General features: G+C 36.3%; 1 protein-coding gene across 1 annotated transcript in view; it reads right to left on the bottom strand.

Moving 5' to 3' along the window:
- Positions 1–27842, bottom strand: part of LOC126756965 (serine-rich adhesin for platelets) — a 169227-nt gene that overhangs the window by 63074 nt on the left and 78311 nt on the right. Inside the window, 1 exon segment of the mRNA XM_050470496.1 lies at positions 22462–22718. Coding sequence (XP_050326453.1) covers positions 22462–22708 — 247 coding nt within the window. The 5' untranslated portion in view covers positions 22709–22718.

Below are 27842 nucleotides of genomic sequence, written 5' to 3' on the forward strand. Positions count from 1 at the left end.
ACTTAATGCACTTATTTGCATTAGAATAGCAAGTGTTTGAGTTGCCAACACACGCCTCCAGCACCAGACTAGTAAACACTCCGCACTCAGCAGACACGGCAACGATCTCATTTGGCCATCAACAACCAACAGCAACAATAATATTTTCAATTCAAACATAGAAAACTCGTTACTGCGCTATAAATTGACACACGAATATTTTATTATTGTAAAAGAATGCTTGAGCTCGCTGTTTATTTGCTCTTTTTTTTACCTGCGGCACAATCATTTTGACTTGAAATATTTATGCTGCTGAAGGCCAAACGTCAGCAGAGTGAATGTTTCTTGGAGTGTTGGCTTTCGGCTGTCGCGGCTGCCGTAAGCACCTGCGCGGCACGTAACGTCACGTCACGTCTCACTGCTGTGCACTTCACTTGCAGCTCAGCGCTGTTTACGTTTGTGTTTGTTGTCACAACAATTTCAGTTGGTGTCTTGTTCTTATTGCAAAACTTATCATGGTTGGTGTTGCCATTTTGTCGGGACGGGCAACCCACGTTGCTTTGTAGGTTTATCCGGTGTGCCAAAGCTAGAAGTGTTTGGTAATTAATTGAAATCTTGAAAAGCACACAACAACACAACAAAAGCAACAAAACGTGTAATGCGCAATTACGCGCCAGAACATTAGCATCGACAAAAGTAACAACAAAGAGCAAATTAGGTTAGCGACAGCGCAGCGTAAGTGTAGGTGCTGATCGGCAAGTGTTGACGCAAGTGGGCTTTTCCAGCTCTTAAGTCACGTGGGGTGCGCGTTTTCACTACAAATTTAGTTCCTCGTTTTCACAACACACCTAATTAGTTGGTTAACCTCTTCACTAGCATGTCTGCATGAAAAAAAATTGTTTTCGTTGTACACCTCATCTTATTAACGTAAAACGGTTTAAAAGCTGATAAGATTACTAAAAGCTTGTCATATAATCATTATCTGCCATAAAAAGTAGAATTGGCTTCCACTTGGTTCTTTAATCATTCGTTTGTGTAAAGGCTTAATTTAATACTTAGAGTTATATCATAAGATTTTTTCTTCTGGAAGCTTTATGAAGCTTTTATGATGGTTTTCTAAATTAAAATCACATAATTTTATTTATGTAATAACTTATTTTCATATATTGAGCTTTTTTCTTATAAAAGCTTTGTGGAGCTTTTATATTTTTTTCTTAACTAGTGTTATATAATTTGTATTTTTTAAGAGAGATGCACCAACCACTTATTTTCATATATTGAGCTTTTTTCTTTTGAAAGCTTTATGAGCTTTTACATTTTTTTTTAATATATTTATAAACTGTTTGGCCTTTTAAGATTCCAGCAAATCACTTAGTTTCATACAAATAACTTTTTTCTTCTGAAAGCTTTATCAAGCTTTTATAAAATTTTTCATAATCGATATTATATAACTTTCAGTTTATTGAGAACAATGTACGGTTTCAGTAAATAAGTTTGTGTTATTTATTGAGTTTTTACGATTTTTTCTTACGGCGATATTATATAACTTTCAGTTTCTTGATAATGAAGCACGGTTCCAGTAAATTACTTTGTGTCATTTATGGAGCTTTTTTTTCTAAAAGCTTCTTCTTATAATGTAACTGGTAGTTTATTAGGAATAAAACGAGTCTCTAGCAAATTACTTGGTTTCATACAAAGAACTTGTTTCCTCTGAAAGTTTTATTGAGCTTTTACGATTTTTTTCTAGGTCGATATTATATAACTTTTAGTTTTTTTGAAAGTTGTGTAAGGTTCAGAAAATCGCTAATATATTGAGATTTTATCTTCTGAAAGCTTTTTTGAACTTTTACGATTTTTTTCTAAGTGTTTATTGTATAACTTTTAGTTCTTTGAGAGTTGTGTAAGATCGCTCTACATCGAGCTTTTATCTACAGAAAGCTTTATTGAGTAAATTCTTTTATGTACTTTATTGAACTTTTTTCTTTTAAAAGCTTTATCAGGTTTGTTCCAAATTTTTTTTAAGCGATGTAATATAACTTATAGCTTAATAGTAATGAAACAAGCTTCCAGCAAATTACTTACATAGTTTCATATAAAGAACATGTTTCTACCGAAAGCTTCATTGAGCTTTTAGGATGTTTTTTTACAAAATCAATATTGCACAATTTTTAGTTTTTTGAAAGTTGTGTAAGGTTCAGAAAATCACTTTATACCATGTATTGAGCTTTTATCTTCTTAAAGCTTTATCGAGCTTTTACATTTTTTTTTCAAAATCGATATAATATAACTTTTAGTTTTTTGAGAGTGATGCAAGGTTCCTCCGAATAACTTGATTTACTTTAATGAGCTTTTTTCTGAAAACTTTATCGATTTTTTACGAAAATCCCCTAAATCGATATCCTACAACACAATACTTGCTGTAATTAAATTTCTTTGCAGAAGTTGAGAGACAAAAATATTAAATTCAGAAGTGACTACAATATTGAAAAAAAGTTTTCTTAGAATCTCTCTCGATCTCTTGAAATTACTCTGTTCATCAGTAACTGGGATTTTTTTAACGTCAACTCCTTCCGTAACAATTAGCTAAAACATAATTTGCCTAGTTAACAATGTTCAAAATCAATTGTATTCTAATTGAAATAGATAACGGTGTAAATATTTACGAAAGTCATTAGCGCATTTACAAGCTTTGATAACAAATCAGCAAGCAATAAAGATAACACTATACGTGGACATACTATATAAATACATATATATAGATATTTACCAAATAAACCATACTAAAATTCGGTAACTGGTTCACACTTATATGCTTGGCGGTAACAGATCATAAATTAGAGTTACTCGTGTTTCCACAAACGGTGTAAGAAGAGCGTCACTCTCCGATTAAGTTTGTTGCGTGTGAATATGGGATTTAATAATATCTTTTATTCTCGCTTTTTGATCTCATAAAAGTGTTTATGTATGTTAGTTACATTGATTACTACCCGAAATTCAACTTTATCGGAGTTACTTTTGGAAGCAATTAGTAAGAACTGTAGTAAGAAAGCTTCACTATGAACAAAAGCATGTCATAAAAGAGCTTATTTGATAACCTTATCGATATATTGCTAAGTCGCATATAAAGTTATTGAACTTTTGAATAGGCGCGCGTAGAACTGGGATTCTGATAACAGACGACGATCTTTATTCGAGAGAAATACCACAGAACACTACACATACATATATCATATATATTTTAGTATCTAAGTGGTCGAGATCAAGGACAAAATATCCATAAGGTACTTGTATTAGACATAATTCGTCTATTTAAAAGATTTTAAACTAACCTAACTTATTTTCATAAAACAGTAAATAGCTTAAGGAACAAATGTAATAGATTATGAAAAAGAGACCAAAATATTTGATTTGAAGGGTAAAAAATAAATGTGTGAGAGAGAAAGAGAGCCAGATAGAAAAGAGCACCGAAAGAGAGCGATAATAATTCAAGAAAAAGAGCAAGACAGAAAAGAGCAGAGAAAAAGAGAGATAATAATTTGGGTAAGAAACAAGGTAGTGAGGGGGCAAAAATGAGGACAGGAGAGGAAGAAATCAATAATTTAATTATCGTGGATTAATCATGTTTAGAATAATATGCTTAAAAAGTATGTTGCATGGCAAAGTTTGGAGAGTAACACAATCTTTAAGAATAATAAGAAGAAGAAAAAAAGAGATCAATAATAGAATTTCGTGAGATATTGTATAGAAATGTGTAAAGTCAAAGATTATAAGTATTAAGAGGCATGCAAGAAAAAAATTAATTTGAAAGAGTATTACAGAAAGAGAGAGAAGATGATATAGTCAAACAGAGCTTCACTTTTGTAAGAGCAACACAAATAATAAGAAAAAACTAGAGAGAAGCAGAGGAAAAAAGATCACTTATCGATTTTTCACGAGAGAAAGTGTAAAGTGAGAGACGATAGATGCAAAAATAATAATAAGAAACAGAAAGAGATAAAGAGAGAGGTAGAGAGAGAGAGAAACACAAAAAGAAAGCGAGAGGAGAGAGAAAATATGAAATAGCCAAACAAAGCTTCACTTTGTGGAGTATTAAGTGAGAAACGGGAGATGCGAAAAAAATAATTTTAAAGAAAAAAAGATATTTCGAGAGAGATAGAGTGAAAAAGAGAGGGAGATAGAGAGAGAATATGATTTAACTATACAGAGCTTCACTTTTATCAAACATTGATTCTGTTTATAAAATTATTCCACAAAAATATGTCCAGTAATATCACAATAAATAGTAAGATCCGAGAAAACCGCTAGAATATCTCAGCCATATAAACTATATTTCCATACATAAATCACACTTTCATATGGTTTCTCTTTTAGCACTTTTCTTCTAGATCCCGCAACTCGCAATTAACTACATAAAACATAACCGATTATAATACGATCGTAACTAGATCGTAACATATAATAAACGACAGTTGTTAGCGCCAAAATAACGCTTATAATCAAAGCTAAATATATAGTCATATTTACGTACAATAAAATAAAAACAAGAGACGTAAAAAATAAGCAACAACAGCTGCAATGCTACACTACAGGCAGCAGCAGCCGGAAACATTAGACAACGGGGCAACAGCCAATCCAAGGCGCAAGACGGCACTGCAATTTCAAGAGAGAGAAGGGAGCCACAAGACGTGATTATGCAACACTGCTTAAGGGCAAATGATCGCAAACTGATGCGCACTGACAAAAACAACAATTTAAGTGGCAGCGACTCACGTCATACCGCCAACACTTAGCCATTTAACACATAAACACACAAACTGAAAATCATTAAACGAAAACGAAAGAAAAACGCTTTGAAAACGCTTCACGCTTTGTGGAGAAATGCACTGCGCTTAAGTAGTGTTAAGTATGAAAATAAAAGTAAGTAGCAGAAAAAATAGTTTAATCGACGGCAAAAAGTACAAAAAGTGCAAAATGTGGTAACAAGCTATTTAAAGACGCGACAAAGTGGCGAAAAAAGTGACGTTCGAGCTAGAGATGGGGCACTTCAAAGCGCAGCGTGTTGTTGTAGTCAAGTGCGGAGTCTATTGTTGGCATGTAAGTAGCATTCATTGACGGCTTAACGCATTTTGCTCCAGTTTTATTGTTGCTATCAAAATGTACAGCGGCACATATATACCATACATGCTACTCGTACGTTTTTATGGCGTTTCGCGACAGTCATTGCGCATCTAATGCGTGTCTAACGAGTGTTACGCTGGCGCGGTAACTTCATAACGCCGCTTCGAGGCTTTTTACTTTTATTTGGTAGTTGCCTTTGCTTGCTGCGCTGGTTTTATGGCACCCTTTTGAAGGTATTACCAACGTTCCATTTTGTTTTATTTCAAATGAAAGCAAAAGTAGCGAGAGACAGTTATGAATGAATTTTTCAAAGTGTTGCTTCTGTTAGCGATCAGGCTAGTAAGTGGTCAAAGAAATATTAGCAACAAATTAAAAACTAATCATATTTCGTGGTCAAAACTAGGTAAGACTTCGAAGAAAGAGAGAAACATGCTTGTCATTGCGGAGTCAAAAGAGAAAAGTTCGAAACTAGGCAAGCAGTCAAAGGAAAAGATGAAAATGCCTGTCATTGCGGAATCAGGAGAAAAAAAAGTCTAGCAAGATTTAACTCGATTTCCTGTTGTTATTGTTATATCAGCACAAAAGTTCTCCAAAGTATTTTTAGAAACGCTACCTTGCATATGATCCTTAGGTTTGGTTAGGTTAGATTAATAAGGACGATACGCTGGCACAAGCCAATAAACATCTCGCTTGAATAACTGAAAAAATGCCTGAAACGTTCGCTGCGATACCTAAAACTTCTATGTAATCACCAAACCAAACCACATGAGGGTATTCATGAATCGACAAAGCGCCGATGCTTCGTGGTATATTAATTTGTGCCTCTATCGGCTATATAAACTTGCTTATTTTGAGAATATACCTGTAGGTATATTCAACCCCAACGAACCTCTTAATGTAGACTCAGAAAGTCGAAGACACACAAAATTTTCATTAAACTCGTCAGAAACATTTTTTTCCACATTTATGAAAATGCAACCCTGTTTTGCAATAAAATTTGTTTGCACGATTGAATAAATTTCCATTGTGAAGTAAAAGTAAAGAGTTTCTTTAACACCTTATTGTGGAAGCTTGCCGATGGTTTGTAAACTCAAACGTTAAACTCGAGTTTTTGACACCGTGAATGTTCAAAAAATCGCCAACAACAGTTTCGAAACCATAAAATTGTCGAAGACAAAGCAAAAAGTCGCATCATTTCAGTTATATGCTAGTATGCTATACCACAGATAGAAAGTCAGCTTTAGTATGCTTCGGCGAAATGAGAGCTGCTAAAATACATTCTATACATAACTTCATAGCGACCAAAATTCGAAATCGAACAATTTCGATATATGTATGTATGTATCTCGCTCAACATTAATATATCTACCGAATTATTAGACCGAATTATTAAATCTCTCGGATTCGTTACGGATTCTTCTCTTATCAATGATTGGTATTTTTAGAAGTTTTGCGGAATCCCTAGATAACTTGAGTTTTTCTGCTTAAAAAAAAAGTATTTTTAAACTTTCGAGGGAGATTTGAACTTAAGCATAAGCTCTTGGAAATCTTTACCTATTATTGAGGCAACCGTAATTTAATATAAAGATCGGATTAGAGTTTCTCTGTAATAAATGAACTGATTGCTAATAAAATATTAAAAAAAAATAGCTGGCATCTGTCATAATAGTAATTGTAGTGTAGAAGTGTCAGCTGTCAACTGTCATTACACAATTTTACGCTATTTTTAATTAATTAAAAATATTTAAATAATCATCAACAATTTTTAAAATCGGAAGAAAATATTAAGGACTAAAACTATTATTTAATAAAAATATCTATTTTGAAATATTTTACTATAATTACCTTATTTATAGTGTTGGAAAACGACCAAATTATGTGAAGATTGTTGTTTTGAACGACTGCTGGTTTTTAGATGCTTTTTTAAGATTTTTTCAATTCAACGATGTTCAAATTTTTAAATTTTCGTATATTTATGTCACTGGAGCATTGATTACTTTTTATTAATTTTTAATAAAATTGTTAATATTCTTTTACTGTTATCAAATATTGTCACACTTTTGGTAGTTTTGATTTTTGATCCTTTTTTAAGATTTATTATGAATTTTCAAAATACAGCTATTATTAGTGAAATTAAATCTAATAAAAAAACATTACTTTAATAAAAAATATATTTATATAGATCATTAATTATAATTAATTAATAAAAATTATAGATAATTTATAATTATTTATTTAATTAATTTTTAACTGTAAACTTCCAGTAATGTAAAGTATTTTTTGAAATAATTAATTATAATTAATTTTTTTTAATTAATTTAATTTTTATTTTAATACCAGAAATATAAATTATGAAATGAATTAAAATTTAAAGGTGCTATTATTTCTTTAATTAATTTTTAAATAAAAACTTCCAGTAGTGTTAATTATACATAATTTTTTATATAATTAATTATAATTAATTTTTTAATAATTAATTAAAATAAAAATTTTAAATTTAATTTGAATTATAAGTATTTTTTCATATAATTAATTATAATTAATTTTTTGTTAATTAATTGAAATTTTTTTTTTTTTTTCAATACCAGAAATAATTTAATGAATTAAAATTTAAAGGTGCTACTATTTCTTTAATTAATTTTTAACTATAAACTTCCAGTAGTGTTAATTATACGTAATTTTTTATATAATTAATTAAAATTAATTTTTTACTAATTAATTAAAATAAAAATTTTAAATTTAATGGAAAATAGTTTAATTAATTAATTAATGGAAAAATAATTTAAATTAAATTTAATTGTTAATAGAAAATATTTTAATAGAAAAATTAAATTAATTAAAATTATATGTTAATTATTATTTCATTAACTAATTGAAATTATTATTTTTTCGGTTTTTAGAATGGTTTTTGGAAATCAATAATTCTTTAATAAATGAAATAAATACAAAAGGAATTAATAAAAAACAGTTTTGGAATTTTATAATTGAAAATACTCTGAAAATGGTGTTTTCAGTGTTTTCTATAATATGTTTACTAATATATAATAAATTATATATGTATGTATGTATATTAATAATTCATTAAATAAAATAAAAATTAAAAAATAATTAATATTTTTCTTAATTAATTACATTATTTTTTCAATAATTTATAGAAACTGTTTTCAAAAAATAATTTGTTCACTAATTTTTTCATTAATTATAAAAAAATTAAATGAATTAATTAAAAAATAATTTTAATTAAATTTAATTTTCATTATTATTTCACAAATTTGTTCAAATTATTATTTTTTCTCTTTGTTTTTGGAAAATAATAATTAATAATTAAAAAAAAATTAATATTAATTAAAATTAAAATATGTATGTATATTTTTCCATTAATTAATTAATTGCATTAATTTTTCAGTAATTTTAAAAAAATATTTTCAAAAATAAAATCTTTCACTAATTTCTTCATTAATTAATTAAAATTAATTATTTCGATTTTTTCTGTTTTTTGTTTTTTTTTTTGCAATCAAATGTTTTAAGCACTTTATTAATATAAATTTAGGTTCGCAAATAAATTTCAATTCGACCCTTCCGTATTCAGCAATAAAACTTTATTTTATATAATAGAATAAATTAAAATATACGCGTATTTCCGAAACCACGAACTCGATGACCTCACAATTTAAACAATTTGAACGAAACACTCGCCAGCACTTGGCTAAATAAAACGCTGCACTAATTGTAATTGAATTTCACAAACATTTCAATAACATTTATTTTTGCACCTTTTGTTTATTTTCTTAATTTTCCACAACGCCGCAACGAATTCGGTATAAAAATCGAATAAACCAACGAACGCATGCGAAGTGCAATTCACAGCTCACTTTTGCACCGAAAGTTCACACTCGTCATGCGTACATGCACATACAAACCAACATACGAATGCGTACATACGTTTGGCCGGCTCAATCAACTCTGTGTTGTTGTTGCTTTTCGCATATAATTTTTTACTACTGCCAAATCGCAAAATATTAATATGGAATATTCAAATAATTTATTTTAGTGCCACGAAGCGGTCGCGCGCGCGTCACCTTTTCAGGTGAAGTCAAAACAACGGAATGACTGGAAAAAATCAGCTCGACACGGAATGAAATCGAAAAAATCAAAAAGCACAGCGCGACGGCAACGCGCAACGCAGCGCAGCAACAGAAGACAATAAGAAAATGTTCAGCGCGCCGACGGTACAAGCAATGAGCGGCAACAACAATAAAAACAATTGAACCATAGCGCTAGTCGCAGCAGTGACATCGGCAGCGTAGCGAAGTGTAGGCAAATAGAAGTTACGTGTGCAAGTACTACAAGCAGTTGGTCGGCTAGGCGGCGAAGTTAGGCAGAGAAGCAGAGAAGAAAGCAGCCGACAGCAATAATAATGCCGATAATGGTCACAATAGCAGTAAGAGCAAAGGCAAGCGCAACAACAATGAGGTGTGAGATACTTAAAATCGTAGTAATAATTGACACGAGTGTTGAGGGAGGGAGCGAGCGCGCGGCACTGTGCTTCGAAGAGAGCAAGTGCAGGAAAATAGCATTCTTACAGCGAAAGGAAAATAAATTAATAATTTTAGGGGTTTAGAACCAACTCGGTCATAAACCTGTGAACTCTGCGAGACCCTAAGTGGTCTGAAACTAATAGAAGCTCATGCGGTTAAACCTGACACGGGAGCGGAGGCTTAGGCAGAGGGCGAATTTTTGTAAATGAACCATGACAAATTTATGGTGAACCTTTGAATTTATTCCCTGTCGAAGCAAACATAGTGTGAGTTGAGTACTCCCTGAAGGGGTTAGAAGTCGCTAACCATCAAGGAGCTTTTTCTATTGACCGCTTTAAAGAGGCTGATCTCTTTAAATGAATCCAAAGTATCTAAAACATAAAGTTTAGAGAGGCGGTCCTCTTTAAATGGGTCCGGAATATCTAATCTCCAAAGTTTGGAGAGGTGGACCTCTTTAAATGGATCCAAAGTATCCAATTTATAAAGCTTAGAGAGGCGGTCTCCTTTGAATGGATCCAAAATATCTACTCTCTAAAGTTTAGAGAGGCGGACCTCTTTAAATGGATCCAAAATATCTAATATATAAAGTTTACAGAGACAGTTCTCTTTGAATGGATTCGGAATATCTAAACTTTAAACCTTTTGAAATGGGTCAAGAATCTAATCTATAAAGTTTACAGAGGCGGTCCTGTTTGAATGGATCCAAAGTATCTAATCCCTAAAGCATTGAACTTACTACATTTAGAGAAATATCTTCTTTTCGTTTGCAAAAGTACTTTCGAGACTTGCAGATATATCAGGACTGTGAGGCTACACGATCTACTCACTTGCATGAATAATTTACGTAAGGCCGTAGTTCAAACGAGGTTGGTCAGTCATTCGACTGCCTCAGGTATGTACCAATATCCGACTATTTTGGTACGAAGAAAGTCAACAACACCCCCACTTCAGCCGCTGTTAAAAGCAGAGGCCACTACATACCCAGAAGAAAGCATTGCGACGCCGTTGCGCCCACCAACACCCAACTGAGCTCATTATGTCGCTCAAAAATTGACTGCCGTCGCGCTGCCAACCATTAATTTGGCTTCAAACGCACGGCGACCGCATTCGGCAGCAGCGCAAAAAAGGTGCTGGTGTCTATTTCATATTGTTTTTTTATCTTTCTAATTTTTAGGGAGAGCCATTACAGCACACAACAAAGCGCTCGCTCAACATAACGCGTTGCCGCTACAAAACAGCTGTTTTTTGTTATTCACTGTTTGTTTCATATGCCACACGTTCCGTTCCGTTCAATTTGTTGCCGCTTGCCGCTTTGTTGTTTCACATGTTGTTGTTCTGCATGCTAATTTTTGTTTGTTGATTTTTTCATTTATTATCGGTTGTCATGGTATAATTATGTTAATGGTCGGCATAACAATAAGTGCGCATATGGCAACACTGGCTGACTCACTGACTGGCCCACATGGTCGCCTGCCTAGGCGGAAACTACACAAGTGCAATTTCATGGCTAAAATTAACAAACGGTATCCAAGCTGACCAGCGGATGTGCTTTAAGTTTACTTTGCGATTTTAGTATTTGAAGCAAAATTATGAATTTGAATATTTTGTTTTTCAAATTTGCATAATTAAGGTGTTTACTTGTAATCAATTAAGTGCCAAGGTATCAGATTTGAAATGGTGTTAAGTTTTGTTCAAAACTTTACCGGAAATTTTAATATTCAAATTATGTTAGGTTAAGTTATGAAGAAGGATGTAGCACTTAGACAGCTTAGTAAATTGGAATATTACTTAATAATGGAAGTTAAGTTAATAGTAAAAAAGGCCCTTCAAGGTACCCAGTTCCTTCGAGCTAAACCTGATTTCAAAATTCCCTTACCATCTCAAATCTACCTAAGTAGAATCATGTCTTAATATATTACGCTTGGTCAGCGCTGCGGTTTATACGCCGTCGTAAGATCCTTTGGCCCAACTTCGATCTTTAGAGATCTACTGAGCTCTTTGCCCCTAGTAAGACCAGCTTCTTCCTGGTTGTGAGAGTTCAAACAGTCCCCTATCGGCATCCATACTGTAAGGTTGAAAATCTTAGCGGACGACAGCTGCAGAAGCTGAGCTCAGGATTTTCAGGAGTTTTTGGAAATTTGTTCCTGTTGAAATGTTCTAACGACAGGTTTTTTGAATTTGGTAAGATACTAGTTGGATATCTCAAGAATTCCCTTTTTATTATCAGTTTATCTGATCGAACTTTTATTAGTAAAAGGATGTGTGACTTGAAAGAAGATGTTCGCTATACAAACCGCTTTTGGAGCTGTTGTGGAACGAAACAACAGCTGAAGTTGGATGTAAACTCCGAATGGGGTTTATACAACCGGAACATCAGTGTTTTTTAAGGTTTTATTAAAGCGACCATTAAAAAGATCTCCAATTAGTTGATGGATGTGTGATGTACATATGTACGAATGAGATATCCAAACTATGGTTTGTAAAAGAAATTTGCGAAGTAACGACCAAAATATTAGAACTTTTTCTTCCTTACTAACAACACTTGTCGCGCCAGTCGTTTCTGCTTTTCACTATTTGGTGCCAACTCGCGATACCAAGTGCAGCCGTTCTCCACTTGGTCTCTCCAACGGACTGGAGGCCTTCCTTTTTCTCTGTTTCTAGCGCAGGTACTGTATCGAACACCTTCAAAACTGGAGTGTTCTCATCCGGACAACATGACCCGCGCAACCGCTGTCTCATCGTTCCATCGACTACGATATTCACCGTTGCCATTGCGCAAAAGACCATTAATCTTCCCCAAAACCTTTTTATCGAACACTGCTAAGGCCGACTCATCTGATGATGTCATTGTCCATCCATCCGCACCATATAGCAGGAAGGGAATAATAAGGTGCTTGTAGAGTTTGGTCTTTGTTCGTCGAGGGAGGACTTTACTTTTCAATTGCCTACTCAGTCCAAAGTAGGACCTGTTGTCAAGAGTGATTCTGCGTTAGATTTAAACGTAAAATTTTGAGAAAATAAAGTGAATGTCTTTGCTTCCACAGCTGGAAAATTTATCTCTTCAATGAGTCTAAGCTTGTTTAAAACAATGGAACCTAGAGGGAGACTTCAAACTTTGGAATGTAAGCATCACAGGGCATACCACATGGTGACTTTGGGGTAGTGTTGATGGTGAACAGATCAAATAGCTCCTATTTATAGACAAAAGGGAACTTGGTAAAATTGTAGAGGCATCTACCTTTAAGCTCCCATCTTCTGAAAATCGGAAAAGTGGATTCGGCGGAATGCAGAGTATGCGTGAAGGATGATGAGATGCTTTAATGTTATCTATGCGAATGCCCAGTCTTCATACATATTCCACGACTCATAATGCTCCAACTTGAAAGAAATTGGACAGCTGGAATCAGGTGTGGTTTTGTACCATATCTACGAAAAGTTACTGGATAATGCTTAAATTAGTTATCATCCGGGAGCACAATGCCACTAATGATGGTCTTAGTGTGCCTCTTTTTCAACCAACCAAGCAATGGATCTGGACCGGATGGAAAAATTAGATACAATTACGGAAAATGCATATTACTAAGGGTCGCTTCATAGGCCTCTCTTAAATACCTAAAAAAAATAAGATTCCATTTTCCACAATTTCTCACATTTCTAATACAGTTTCAATTCTCTTCTTTTTTTTTTTGCTCAGGAAAAAAGTTTTGCTGACGCTGTCGGAAAAAGTGAATGCATAATTACGGCCAGACAATATGCGATGATAAAACAATAACAATAAACAAACAGAGATGCTGACGATAATGGATGCGACGAGCAGCTACGTGTGTTGCGCTGCAGCAAATGCTAGACAATGAAAAAGGTGAAAAACAACAAAGCCACAATGAGTCAAAACAAAAAACCAAAGAACAGACAACAACAAACAACAAAAGTGAAGAGCCAGCCAGCGATCCATAAAGAGAGTAGCATAATTGTACGAGTGCAATGGGGACCGCATGAGCTGAACTTTGCATAATTGCATTTCTACAACTCGACAATGCGTGTATTTGTTTTTGTGCATTTCTATACTGTTTGTTTGTTGTAAATGGTGCATCACGTGTTTGTAAGTTTCTTTTTGAAGCACAGTGGTTGTTAATATGGAATATGTAGGATGATATTTGAAATCTATGATAACTGAAAATGTATATCTGAGGTGATACCTCAGAACAAGTAGTTTTCTTCAGTATGGGTAGCGCCAACTTCGAATACCAGAGATTTGTTTGGATATCAACCTTCTTCATAGCATCTCTTTTTTCGAATTAAGCTTCGCAGCGGCAGTGAAACCAAAAAAGGTTGTTGTTGTTGTAGTGGCAGAAAACACACTTAAATTAATTTCGAGGGATGGTGCCGAGTTGACAGTCCTTGGCTGAATAAAAATCCAGGTCCGTTCCGGTTACTTAGACCCGACTGTGTCGTGGGAACGGAACGGTTTTTAGACCAAAAAAGGTAACTGCACTCGGTTATCATCTTGAACTCTTCTATGCAGAACGTAAGCTTATATCTGGTAAGCCTCATAACAGAAACTTCTCAGCTCTGCGTGCTCTACGTGATATCGTAGCTTTAGTTCTATACCACCCATAAGCTTCAGAGAGGTGTGCTCGAGTTTCTAGTTACTCCAGCAGAAGATCTCTTAAAAGCAGCATTAATTGTTTTCATGTAACTCCGCTTCTTCTTGCTCTTCTCAGGTTACATTTTCTTCAAGTTCTTTATCAACCCGCATGTCTCTAATCAGCTCCAAAGTGGGTTCTAAAATTAAAATGTCAAAACCTTCCGATGAAACTGTTGTAAAACGATCGATGAAGTTGATAATCCAAAGAGACAAGATTTCGGAGATGTATCGAAGTCAAAAACTTTTCGGTAGAAAGTCTTCAGCTTCTAACCAAATATCAGAAAATTAGTTCCGCGCTGTACTTTTTCAGTCTCGGTATAACAGAAATCACAAAAGACCCAACTAAGGTCGAGCTCCACTAAAGAACCTAAAGCTGTTCGTCTGTCCGACAGTACATCACTGATCTCCTCAGCAAAAATATTTCCTTCCAACTAAGGTCGAGTTCCACTAAGTAACTTAAAGTTTTTCGTCTGTCCGACGGTCCATCACTGATCTCCTCAGCTAAAATTGATTTTTCTGTATTCGGAGTATTTAACAACCTTTTGTCCCAAAAACTAACGTATTCATTGAAATGCTTTGAGGACTAATATTGCCAAGCAAGATTTGAACTGGCTAAGTATTGCCTCTAAAGTTTTGATTTCTCAGTATTTAACGACCTTTTATTTCAAAAACTAATGAATTCAGCGAAATGCTTTGAGGATGAATATTTCCCAGCAGGATTTGGACTATCTAAGTAGTTCCTCTAAGGTTTTATTTCCAACCTAGAGATAGAAAGGTAATAGTACCGCTTTTCGGGCACAATTAGGGCTGGTAGCCCCATTTTGATGCTACCAGTACTGAATGATATATTGCCAGTCTCATAATCCAAAGCTTTCAACCGCGTAATGAAACCCTTTTTTCGACTAAAGGTAACTCTCACGTGTATAAAAACTCTAATCTGGAACGACCTGTTGAAAGTTTTACGGAGATTTAGTGGTCGGCAAGCATAAACTCTCTAATGAATTGGCTTCAGGACACACACTGCGTGGACAATGACCTACAACTGGACAATGACCGTCTTACTAAATTTTTTCGAGATTTCTTATATGTGCAAGTTCACAGTATGCCTACTAACGAGTCATTGACCTCATCGGCATATTCTCCACAGTTATCTATGTTTCTCATATCTTCCCTAAAGCGTGTATTTTATTGTTGGAAAAACTTCATTAGACCATAACGCTTTACGAACTAAACGAAATACTAAAAGAAAATTAAGGCGAAGTAATGTTATTACGATATTGTATCAGTTTTCCAGCAGCGCAGCATCAATGAGGGGTCAGTCATGGCAACACCCTTGCCGACACACACGCATATACGATGTACCGAACCGAGCTGAGCGCAGCAGTGCTCCACGAGTTGGTCGCTAAGTTTCTGCCGTTGATTGCGTTATATGTGCGGTGGTAGCAGTAATGTTATGTTAACATGTTGTTGCACATAAAATGTGTGCTTGTGGTTGTTGTAGGCAACGCATGGCCTTTTGAAATTTCAATTAAGTTTTGCTTTTCCGCATTTTAAGGCGACTGCAGCCGATTGGTGTACGAGTGTTAGTGCACGAGAAAATAGTACAACAACAACAACAACAAAAGCGAAAATAACAACAATATAAACAGCGTAAACTACAACAATTTAAAAAGCGTAAACAACAACAATAAAAACAAAAGCACAATAAAACACAACAACAACGACAAAACAACAAAAAACGAAAACAACAGCAACAAATGACCACAACAACAATAACAAAAACATTTGAGATCAACAAAAACAACAATTACAACAAAAACACCGAAAATAAAAACAAAAACAACAACAAAATGCAAGGTACAATGATGTTGCAACAACAACAACAATGTTTAGTTCCACTTTCGTCATGTTTTTGTTGCTGTAGCTGCTCACACCACCTTCACTGCTGCTACTGCTGCAGTCACAAAATTTTTCTCAGTGCTTGTTGTTGTTGCACATACAGATTTTCTGCACATTTTCTTAACAAACTGATTTCATTGCCTCCATGCGTTCAATGCAACCGTGCGTTGCTGCGCTGCTGGGCTCCTGGGCTGTACTTATGACGACGGTTCGCAAGCGCAAAAAATGTGACAACAACAAAAATAAATATACATATAACAAAATAGCGCCGTGTTGACAGCTTTACATCCCTGACTACTGACAGCTCACAGCTGACGGCTGACAAGTAGCGCCAACGCCACCCAACAAACGAGCCAACGGTATTTAGGTCCGTTGGTGGTTGCCGTGATAGCTGTGGGTTTTCGACGCTCTCTTCGGTGCAATGCCGCTTTGACGTCGTGCTACGCTTCCGTTGTGTCGCACCAACGATCACAGTTAATCGAAAACGAAACAACAAAAGAAGCAAATATAAATAACAGTGCGCTGACGCAATGAAATTGCGGACGGAGATGAGCTGGGGAAATGAGAATGGAAATGAGCTGTGGACGACGACAGTGGCTGCTATTGACAGACAAAGCGTCGAAAATCGCCGCCAGGCCTTGCAACAAAATGCAGCAGCTTCGGTTCGCCCGCGAACATCGAGTTGCAGTTGAAGTTTTCTCTCTTGCCACCTTTGGTTTGACGATTTGCAGTCAAAAATTGTTGGCCGTTGGGCGAATATGTACCGAACTGCAACGAAAATGTGACTTAAGCGAAGTGGTTATGCAATTCAAGATGGATGGATTTAAGACACTTAAGATATCAATAACATAAACACAGTGGAGGGTGGGCAGGAATAACTGGAAGGCAACTGTCTCCCAGCGATTTTTAAGTATTACATCGGAATAGTTACATGCCACCTAAACAACGTGTGAATTGGCCAGGTCATATCGTCCGAATAGACGCAAGCATTCCAGCTCTGAAAATATTCGACGCAGTACTCGTCGGGAGAAACAGAGGAAGAAGAAGACCTCTACTCCGTTCGAAAGACCATGTGGAGAAGGACCTGGCTTCGCTTGGAAGCTCCAATTGGAGCCAAGCAGTAAGAACTCGGCTATAACCGCGTAAGGTGTGTCTAGGCTGATGAAGAAGAAGAAGAAGTTCCCAACCTTACTTTATGTAATGACATAACTTCTTCTTTGGAAGTACAATTGTGGATCAATCTGGACCGAGAACACAAAACTTCACCAGTTGCCTCTATCCTTTGCGAGTTCATGCTACTTCTACATCTCAACAGCAGACAGGTCGCTATACACTTGGTCCTTCCATTCCATCGGATGCGTGGACACCATTGCTTCCGTTGCCCACCTAACTATGGTCTCGAGTCGAAGAAACTTCTCGTTGGAGCATCGTCTCCCATGCGAACGACACGACCTAACTAGCGCATTCGTCCATATAACCTCATACAGTTTCTAGTTCTATTTTCTTCTATGAGCGGTCTGCTTGCGTGGACGACTCCAAAGATCGCGCGAGGAACAGTTCTCTCGAATGCTCCAAGTGTTTTCTCAGCTCGAGTCGTCACCGTTCATGTTTCTGCAACGTTCAATAGGACAGGAATAATGAGAGACTTATAGAGCGTAATTTTTGTTCGCCGAGGGAGGGATCTACCTTTCAATTGACTTCCGAATTCGGAGGTGCCGAACTCTCTAACATCTTTTCAACCATCGGTACACCATTCCTACTTCTTTCCGCTAACATTCCAATCTGATTCCCTCTTCATTTCCTTACTTCTCACTCCTAACCCTTCCCAAATCCATCAATACAATCAACGCATTCTTCGGCAGTTATGACAAATATTTACTTTAATTTATTGCGTCGTGAAATATCCAATCGATTCCCAACATCACAACAGATTGTGACAAAAATCACACGAGACAACGATTTACTTTCTACACAAGCATAGAAAAGGGAAAATGGTGAACCGCAGAATGTAACTGAAAGTATAGCACCATAAACGCAGAGGTTTTCACATGAATGACTGCGTGGAGTCAACCTCATCTTTTTTCTTCATTTTTTTTTGTTTTTGTATTTATTTTGCTACAATTTCTTTTACGCAGCGGCGTGTGGAGCGTTGGTAACCACACCCACCACAAAATGAACTCGAAGACAATTCCTCCAGGGTTATTGGTGCGACGCAGTTACACTTACTGCTGTTGTTGTTGGACTACAATAAGCAAGCACACACATATACACACAAGCAAATTTTACTTTGATCGCTCTATCACGTCCGTCTGTCCGTCCGTACGCCTGTCTGCTGGGGTTTATTGACTTTTCGCTTGATAAGCGCCAGCGATATGCCGATGATATGCAATTATAGCCTCGCTCCGAGTTCCTATACCGTTACATACAGCAACACTCTTATCATATGAATGTGTGTGCGTGTGTTTGAGTGCGAAAATTCTTTACTTGCGCTGCGCAAACGAACGGTTGGCTTTTGGAACAGCTGTTTGCTAATATTATAAATGTTATCTCATTTCACTTTTGCACTTTCCGACTGGCTGTCTGTCTGTTTGACTGCTTGTTGGCGTGGCATTTCACTTTTACTGGCAGATGGTAGCAGCAAGACTCAGAGGAAATCAGAAAAGGATGCTTTTGCAAGATTAAAAAAATTATAAAAACAGGAAAAAAGGTTAACTTCCGTTGCAACGAAGCTATAATACCCTGCACAGGCGCATTTTTTATGGTATAAAATGGTATAAAAAGTTGTTTATCTTGATTTTGAGCGAGCAGTTTGTATGAAAGCTATATGCTATAGTGGTCCGATCTGTACAATTTCTTTGGACAATGTGGCGATGCTTTGAGCAATAACCCATGCCAAATTTCGTGAAGATATCTCGTAAAATTAAAAAGTTTTTCATACAAGCACTTGATTCTGATCAAACAGTTTGTATGACAGCTATATGCTATAGTGGTCCGATCTGTACAATTTCTTCGAAGATTATAAAGTTATTGAGGACATTAATCTGTGCCAAATTTCGTGAAGATATCTCGTGAAATGAAAAAGTTGTCCATACAAACACTTGATTCCGATCAAACAGTTTGTATGACAGCTATATGCTATAATGGTCCGATATCTGCGTTTGTGATAAATGCGCAGCTTCTTGCGAAGAAAAAGACGTGTGCAAAACTTCAGCGCGATATCTCAAAAACTGAGGGACTGATTGGCGTAACTACAAAAGGAGAGGCGGATGGACGGATTGACATAGCTAAATCGACTCAGCTCGTTACGCTGTTCATTTGTATAGAACTTTTAGCGTCCCCGACGTTTCCTTCTGACAGTTAACGGCTTAGTGCAAACTTAATACCGCTGTTTAGGGTATAAAAAGTATATACCAAAGAGGCGCAGGTACTACAAAATATTGTTTATATGTAAGCCTGCCAAGCTCTTTGCAAATAAAAATGCAAAACTAGTAATAATGTGTAGCAAAAGCGCTCCGCAGTGAATGTAAATACGAATATCGTCAAAATTTTTTTTTTTTTATTTTATTACATATTTGCCTAACCCATGCGTAGACGAGAGAAAAAATGAAATTATCAAATAAACATATTCATATTTGTGCTATTTGCAGTTGTAGTTGTTGCTTTGACCCATAACACATATTTGATTTTCAATCCCCAGGCGCTTGTTTTCATAACTTTCTGCACTCAAAGTTTACATAAATTATGAAAATATAATGACTGTAGGTAAGTGGGGGCGTATAAGTAATATAATTGTGGGTATATTCGTTAGGCTAGGAACATAGTGGAGCGAAGAGCGGCGACACGAAACGCAGACTGCAAAGTTAAAGTTCTTTTTGGTAACATAGTAACTTTTCAGTTCGATTTTAGTACATTTTTAAATCACTTGGCAGAATCTCGCAAATTTCATGGAATTTCTTTAAAAGTGTTAAGAAACTAAAAACGAAAGAATGTCATTAGGTATTAATACAACTCACTAAAGAATATCATAGGATCATATTTGACCACAACTGGACCTAAACGATCGGTCTGACTAGGCATCCTTACTAAAACTATAACCTATACTATTCGTGGGAATTAGCGGAGAAGTTGTTCAGGCAGTTTTTTTTTCTATGGGAACAGATGTAAGCTTGTAGTTCTAATGGATTTTTGCTACAATTCTATAGGAAACAACACAAATTGCTAACTGGTATATATTTTATTAAAAACCTTATTGTTTTCGTTATGTAAGATTATCAGTGAGGATCTTCAGTTCATAAAATGACGAAAACTTCAAAAAAAAGTCGGAAATGATACACGTCCATCGTCCTCTCAGCGTTAAAAACTATAGCAGAAGTTCTCAACATTTCTTATAGATCAACACAACTCTCTAAACTTATATCCGACCAAACTACGATCTTTTTTATTATAAGACTAAGACGGTTAAGCTCTTAACTAGAGTCAATTTTCAAGCTCAAAAAGAACTGAACTGAACTGAAGCTGTTGAATCAGATCTCCGTTAACCTTACATATATATTACCAGTGGTACAGTGCGGAGTCGTTATTTTATTCAAGATCATGAGCTCCATAGATTCTATGTAACCTCGTTAATATATAGAAAACATTTTATGATAAATACTTGCCGGTTTAAGCTAAGTTCTGAAGGTTAGCATATTTCTCAAATCGCAGTAGGTTTGGGCACCGAGATTAACCTCAAATTATCAACAGATCTTGAGATCAATATTTCAAAGAAAGCTACTTCTAGATCGCATAGATATCTGCAGACGTAGGCACAAGTTTCTTGGATCTATATGTCCAATAAGGAAGCAGATTGACTCAATAGCGTCCAGAAGAATCCAGGCATTCATTAGAATACGTGAGATAAAAAGGAGAGCACAATACTATAGACCTCAGTTCACAGTACAAACCTCAATTTGCTCTATTCTAAGGGCATTATGAGTCTTTTGAGAGGTTTTAGATTTTAGCAAACTCCCTCCACTACTTAAGGTACAACTGTTCAACTCCTATAGCTTGCGCATTCGGTGAGAAATCTTTACAGAACCTATATTCAAGGAAATTGTTTCATTGTTGTCTCAGAAACCATATCACAGACCAGTTAACTCAAGAAATTTGCTATTATACAGTTGGAACAAAGGCTTTATGAAGACGCCGGAAAACCCGAAGCAACCGTTTTTCAATTGTTCAGATATCTGCAGACGCTGGAACAAGGCCTTGGATCTATATATTCAAAAAGGAAAAGCATCGACTCAATAACATCTAGCAGAAACTAGGAATTTATCAGGGTACTGGTCATTTGTTAGTTCGTGAGATAGAGAGGAGGCCACAACACCACAAGTCGCAGTACAAACCTTCATTTTGTTCTATTCTAAGGGCGTTATGAATCTTTTAAGAGCTTTTAAGTTATAGCAAGCGCACTCCACTACTTTTAGTACATCTGTACATCACCCATCACCTATAAGCTTTCCAATTTCGTGAGTAATCTTTTTAGAACCTGCATTTAAGGAAACTGCTTTGCTATTCTCTCAAAAACAATTTCAAAGGCTTGTAACCTCAAGAGAGTTGCTATAACACAGCTCAACTCAGTTATTTATATATGTACATACTTATGTACTTTAAACTCTCACATCCATTAGCACCACAGTTTCTACTTCCCTCGTCTTTCGGCTGAATTAACGCCAATAAAATTGTCTTTATCATTTATTAGGCTTCCTTTCAATCTTCATTACAAGCAATTGAAGCACATTACCAATGAGCGGCACTTTACAAGTAAGCACTTTCCTCTGCCCTTCGCAGGGCATACGCACTCACACCCAACGAAGACACTTTTGCAAACAAAACTATGAGAGACGGTGTGAGACTGACTTAACGGTGTGTCAATGACACTTGACAGCGACACGTATTGAACCGTTGACAAATGGCATCGACAAATAGAAGGCTGACGGCGCGTGAGAGAAGCTAACTGGTGGCAACTTGAAGGCTTGCGTTTAAGATGGATAAAGCTGAAGGGAAGGTGTGGCAGAAAATATCGGCATAGATATGGAATATAGTAGAAGAAAAGTAAGAATGTTTAAGGAATATATTTTTGTACGAAATTAACTTTATATTAAAGCTAAAAAGCTTTCTCTAAAAATACAGAGCTTTTTTCACTTTTTGTTTAGAAACACCACAATTTTGTAACCTCAATTACAGTTATGTGGTATATATCATATACATATGTATGTATATTCAAAATCTTTCTTCACTCACCAGCAGTTTGTGTTGTTCCATCACCTCCTCCACTAGCGCCGCCACCACCGCTGCTGCTACTCTCATTTATATTGGGCGCTGATAGTGGTGTTGATGTGAGTTGTTGTTGTTGTTTATGTGTGGACATTGTAGTCATATGACAATCGGGTAAAGACATTGGACCCGTTGCACTGCTACAGTTGGCACCATCCACTATATCTAACGGTGGAGAGTTCTCCCGAACACATGACATTAGACTGGCGGACATGCTGTGGCGTCTGCAAGGGAAGAAGTAGAAACATTAGCATACAAATATACACACATAAAGCTATAAGACTAAAAATATATATGAAATATAATCATATGTCAAAATATAGATTTGCGGCATTGTCGAAGTGTTGGGATCACCAGATCACTATTAAGAAAGCGGAATCTGAAAACCTCAAACATTGTAAGAACACTGCCAAGCTGCAGACAGAGAATGAACTGTTTAGGTTAGGTCATGTTAAGAAATCGATCTTAACAGGGGTCTTACTTGGACAGTAACACCAGTTCATTGGGTCACCTAAAACATCTTAACTACTGGCTCATAAGACCCTTACAAATCGACAAAGAGCTTTCGTTTTGGATGCATCTTCTTATTTGCTGAATTTAAACAATGGAGGAGACCTGTGCCTACGAAGCACTTAATACTAAGTAGTTTGACGCAAAAGACATCCACTCATCGACTAGCTTTGAGCGCACAGTTAACAAGCTCCGAGCTATGTAGTATTGACACTCTGCAGTCGGAGTGAATGCTCACCTCCCTGAAAGAAGCTGCACTTTATAACAGTATGTCTACCGCCACCTTGATAGCAGTCACTTCTGCCTGGAAAACATTACAGTGGTTCGGTAGCCTAAAACTACCGAGAGCTCCTTGCAGAAAACTCCCCCTCCAACCTTCCCACCTAGTTTCGACCACGACTTCAACCGTGAAAAAGCTCAATCATCCTTTTCACCAGCGAATTCTCCGAGTTCACATATCCCTCGTCGGTATGTGAGCAGAGAAGCTGCCGTCCAAGTGGCCTTTGCGACGCAGTGATCCACGTTTTCAGGGATGCAGGATGAAGAGAATTTCGGCGTGTGCTTATTCCGACAACTTCATGTACCCAGCTTCCTTGAGCTGTAGAGCACACTTTTCATGAATGTAGTGGAAGGAGAAGAGAATTTCGACGTGTCCTTGTTCCGACCCCTTCATATACCCAGCTTCCCTGGCCTTAGTGCACACTTCGCAGCTATACAGCGGCATTATCCACAGATGTTTAAAATAGCTATTGCTGCTGTAGTCTCACCAGAAAAGCCGATGAGAGCTACTCTTTGGACACGCCAACTTAACCACACTTAATTTTGCAAGCCCGAAACCCAAAACTGCCAACAGTTACACTCTCAGACGTCTGTTTCACCGACACCACTTCACTATATACTTCCTTCCCTGGCTCCGTGTTGCTCATTTCGTAATTATCGCTTCGAATTAAATTGAAATTTTGCACTTTCATCTGCCGGCCACGCCTAGACGCCCGCAAAGAAAAGCAAACATTTATGCGCAATTAATATCGCACACTTGAGGACACCGCGCTCTCCGTTTTGTGCGCCAACAAGTTCGCCTCATGCTTATGCGTATTTGATGCCAACTAAATTATCCTTCAATTAACATTTCCGCTCCGCTGGCGTTCGCTGGCTTCGCAAACAGCGGAATACATTTATGTGTGAGGAGCAATTAAAGATTGACACATGACACGACCGAACATCCTTTAATGTCGTCTCTAATCGTTGGGCTGAGATGAATTGTAGACGGATGTAAGGCGAGCTGCCAGCGAAGGTCGTAAAGAGGTCATGGAGGGGAGCAGAGTCACTGTAATCTAACGACAAGCGCTTCGAATTACTCTATGCAGAAAAGTTTCAACAGCTTTTGCAGCAGCATTTAATTTCCATTTGGTGAAAGTACCGTTGTTTGAGATGAGAACTCATGTGAGTAAAATAAACATACATACATATTGACATACAAAGCAGTTGAGTAAACACGGCGCGCTTAGGGGACATTTTATATATGTCAAATAAGTTGATGGTGTTGACAAGTGGTAGATAGTGGAAGGAGTGTGGTGAAATTCGCTGTGTTTGGCATGTTGGGTTAATTAGCAGAAGTGAATTAATTCGCGCGTGTAGCGAAAATGCGACCGAAGTACCGCACCAAATCGCAACAAAGCGCCGCTGCTGAGCGAAAGTCAGCGGGCGGCACAAAGGACATTCCGCACACACGGTCCAAACACACTTAGAGACATATGTATTTAAGTAAACATTGGAATTTGTTTGCAGTCCTCTGAAAATGTCAATTTGCAAATGTATAAATTAGTCGCTCAGCCACATGTATGGGGTTGGGTGTTAATGTTGATTGGGTGGATGAGATGAAACTGATGTCATCTTATGGCTGACACAAATACCCCACACAAATACCCCACTGTACCATAAATAAATGAGGTTGTTAGCCAACGAATTGAGGGCACATACCTAGATGTGGAATGTGGGTATCATGTAATGTTAATCCACATAAAATGCGTTGAAATCTACTGGACAGTTCTGAATGATTCGCCTTTGAAGACTAAAATTAATCAATAAAGTCAGAGGCAGAAAGTTAGTACAAAATATGCTTCAGAGCGCAGCCTTGTTCAGAGTGCTGACTAGCCACTTCGATAGTGGGTTAGTCTTGAGTTCGCTAACTGCGCTCAAGACTAGTGAGGCGGTGTCTAGACTGCATATCTCTAGCAACAGGTTATTTTATGATTAGAGTAGTGTGGATGTCTGGTCACAGCGATATTGCTGTAAGGCTAATGAGCTTACTAGGACATGTACTTCAGTCTCAATAACTGCGGAGAGGAGACGGATAGGAGCTCCGTTGGCTTCCTATGATTTACTACTAGCAGATGGGCCTCAGACTAGCTCAGCAAGCGTTGATCAACTATCAACCCAAGTTCTTAATGCCGAAATTGCGGTATCCTGAGCCTGAATTCCTTAAAAATCAATTTAAGGAAATTACTTTTAATTTATTTACTTCTGCTCAAGCTTCATTTTCTTAATCCCGTAATTTCGGGATTATCATTTCGGGATACCGAGCCTGAATTCATTATATACAAATTTTAATTTATTTACTTCTGCTCAAGCTTAATTTTCTCAGTCCCGAAAATTCGGGATCCCGAGCCGGAATTCATTAAATTTAATTAAAAGCAATTTTAAAGAATTACTTTAAATGTATTTACTTCTGTTCAATCTTCATTTTCTCAGTCCCGAAAATTCGGGATTATCATTTCGGAATCCGAGCCTGAATTCATTGAATATCAATTTTAAAGAATTACTTTTAATTCATTTACTTCTGCTCAAGCTTCATTTTCTTAGTCCCGAAAATTCGGGATTATGAATTCGGAATCCCGAGCCTGAGTTCATTGAATATCAATTTTAAAGAATTACTTTTAATTTATTTACTTCTGTTCAAGCTTAATTTTCTTAGTGCCGAAAATCCGGGATTTGCATTTCGGGATACACATCCTAAATTCATTACAGAGCAATTTTAAGGAATTACTTTAAATGTATTTACTTCTGCTCAAGCTTCATTTTCTTAGTCCCGAAAATTCGGGATTATGATTTCGGAATCTCGAGCCTGAATTCATTGAATATCAATTTTAAAGAATTACTTTTAATTTATTTACTTCTGTTCAAGCTTAATTTTCTTAGTGCCGAAAATTCGGGATTTGCATTTCGGGATACAGAGCCTGAATTCATTGAATATCAATTTTAAAGAATTACTTTTAATTTATTTACTTCTGTTCAAGCTTAATTTTCTTAGTGCCGAAAATTCGGGATTTGCATTTCGGGATACAGAGCCTGAATTCATTACACAGCAATTTTAAAGAATTACTTTAAATGTATTTACTTCTGCTCAAGCTTCATTTTCTTAGTCCCGAAAATTCGGGATTATGATTTCGGAATCCCTACCCTGAATTCATTACATATAAATTTTAAATAATAAATTTTAATTTATTTACTTCTGTTAAGCTTGATTATCTCAGTCCCGAAAATTCGGGATTATCATTTTGGATTTTGAAAAAAAATTATTAAAAGTTATTATAGATGTTTCCCTAAAAGTCTATCTGAAGCTACTCTTGCAGCCCTGTCACTTTGTTGTGTTCAAATAATTTTGTGGACGCGCAGACACTCATGATAATCGTCGAGCCTATTTGGCGCTCACACTCACACCAAACAACCGTTATAACAACGAGTGAGGCATGCAGACATAACCCGTAAATGTACGTTCGTATGTACATATGTATGTTTATATGAGTGCCTGTGGCATTGATGAGCGTGCAACTTGGCGCTTTTTATTAATTAATTAATCAACCAGCAACTGCCCCAGCGTCAGCCTGTTGACTGCCTCCAAATATGCCTACTCTTTGACTATTTCACTATGTACATATGTGCTTGTTGTTGTTGCTATTTGCAGTTGGGCGTATGCAACACTTATCTGCATTTCGCTTTGGGTTCTTTTTTTCCGAAAGTGCTGTTAAGTGCTGACAGTTAATTGTCTCGGTCGCGTCTCGCTTGTCATTGTGGCAATGTCATGGCGAAATTAATTGAAATTGAAATTTATACGAATCAACGGTTTATTAAGCGATTGCATTGACATTGCAGCGAATGGGGGAAGTTTACAACAATGTGGCGTACACACGTATGTACATATGTAAATACATATTAAAATATATATGTACATACATATGTACATATTTATATATCCATATTTACTTATTTACTTATACGGCGCTTGATTTTCACTTGAAAAGTAACAAAAACAAATAAATATCAAAAATTTTTGAGATCAACACCGGCAGTTGCAGGCAAAAATACAGTTATACACACATACATGTTTAATATTTACATAAGCATATTTACAAATATATATAAATATAAAATAATGCATTTTCTACACTTCGTCAGCTGTGTGGGGCGTCTGTCTGTGGCGGCACTGCGCTGCAAGTAGTTGTGCCTTATTTATTATTGTTGTTGTTGCAATTGGCGCCGTTGCAAGCCCATTGTGGCACAAGAAACGCCAACTACTGTGTGTAAACTTGAGCACAAAGTTCACTTTGTAAGATTTTATGCCTTGCTCCACTTGCTATTTAGAGTTTGCATGTCTGAATTTTTGTATGTGTATGTGTGTTCATGTGTAAGAGTTTACTTTACATTATTCTTATGGATTTTATATTTGTTGCCCCTTGACGACAACTCATTTATTAGCGTGGCAGCATTGCAAAAATGTGTCAGAAATACAATGTAAATACATAAATACATACATACATATAAACATACATACATATGTA

Source organism: Bactrocera neohumeralis, chromosome 4, assembly GCF_024586455.1.
Source record: "Bactrocera neohumeralis isolate Rockhampton chromosome 4, APGP_CSIRO_Bneo_wtdbg2-racon-allhic-juicebox.fasta_v2, whole genome shotgun sequence".
NCBI lineage: Eukaryota > Metazoa > Arthropoda > Insecta > Diptera > Tephritidae > Bactrocera > Bactrocera neohumeralis.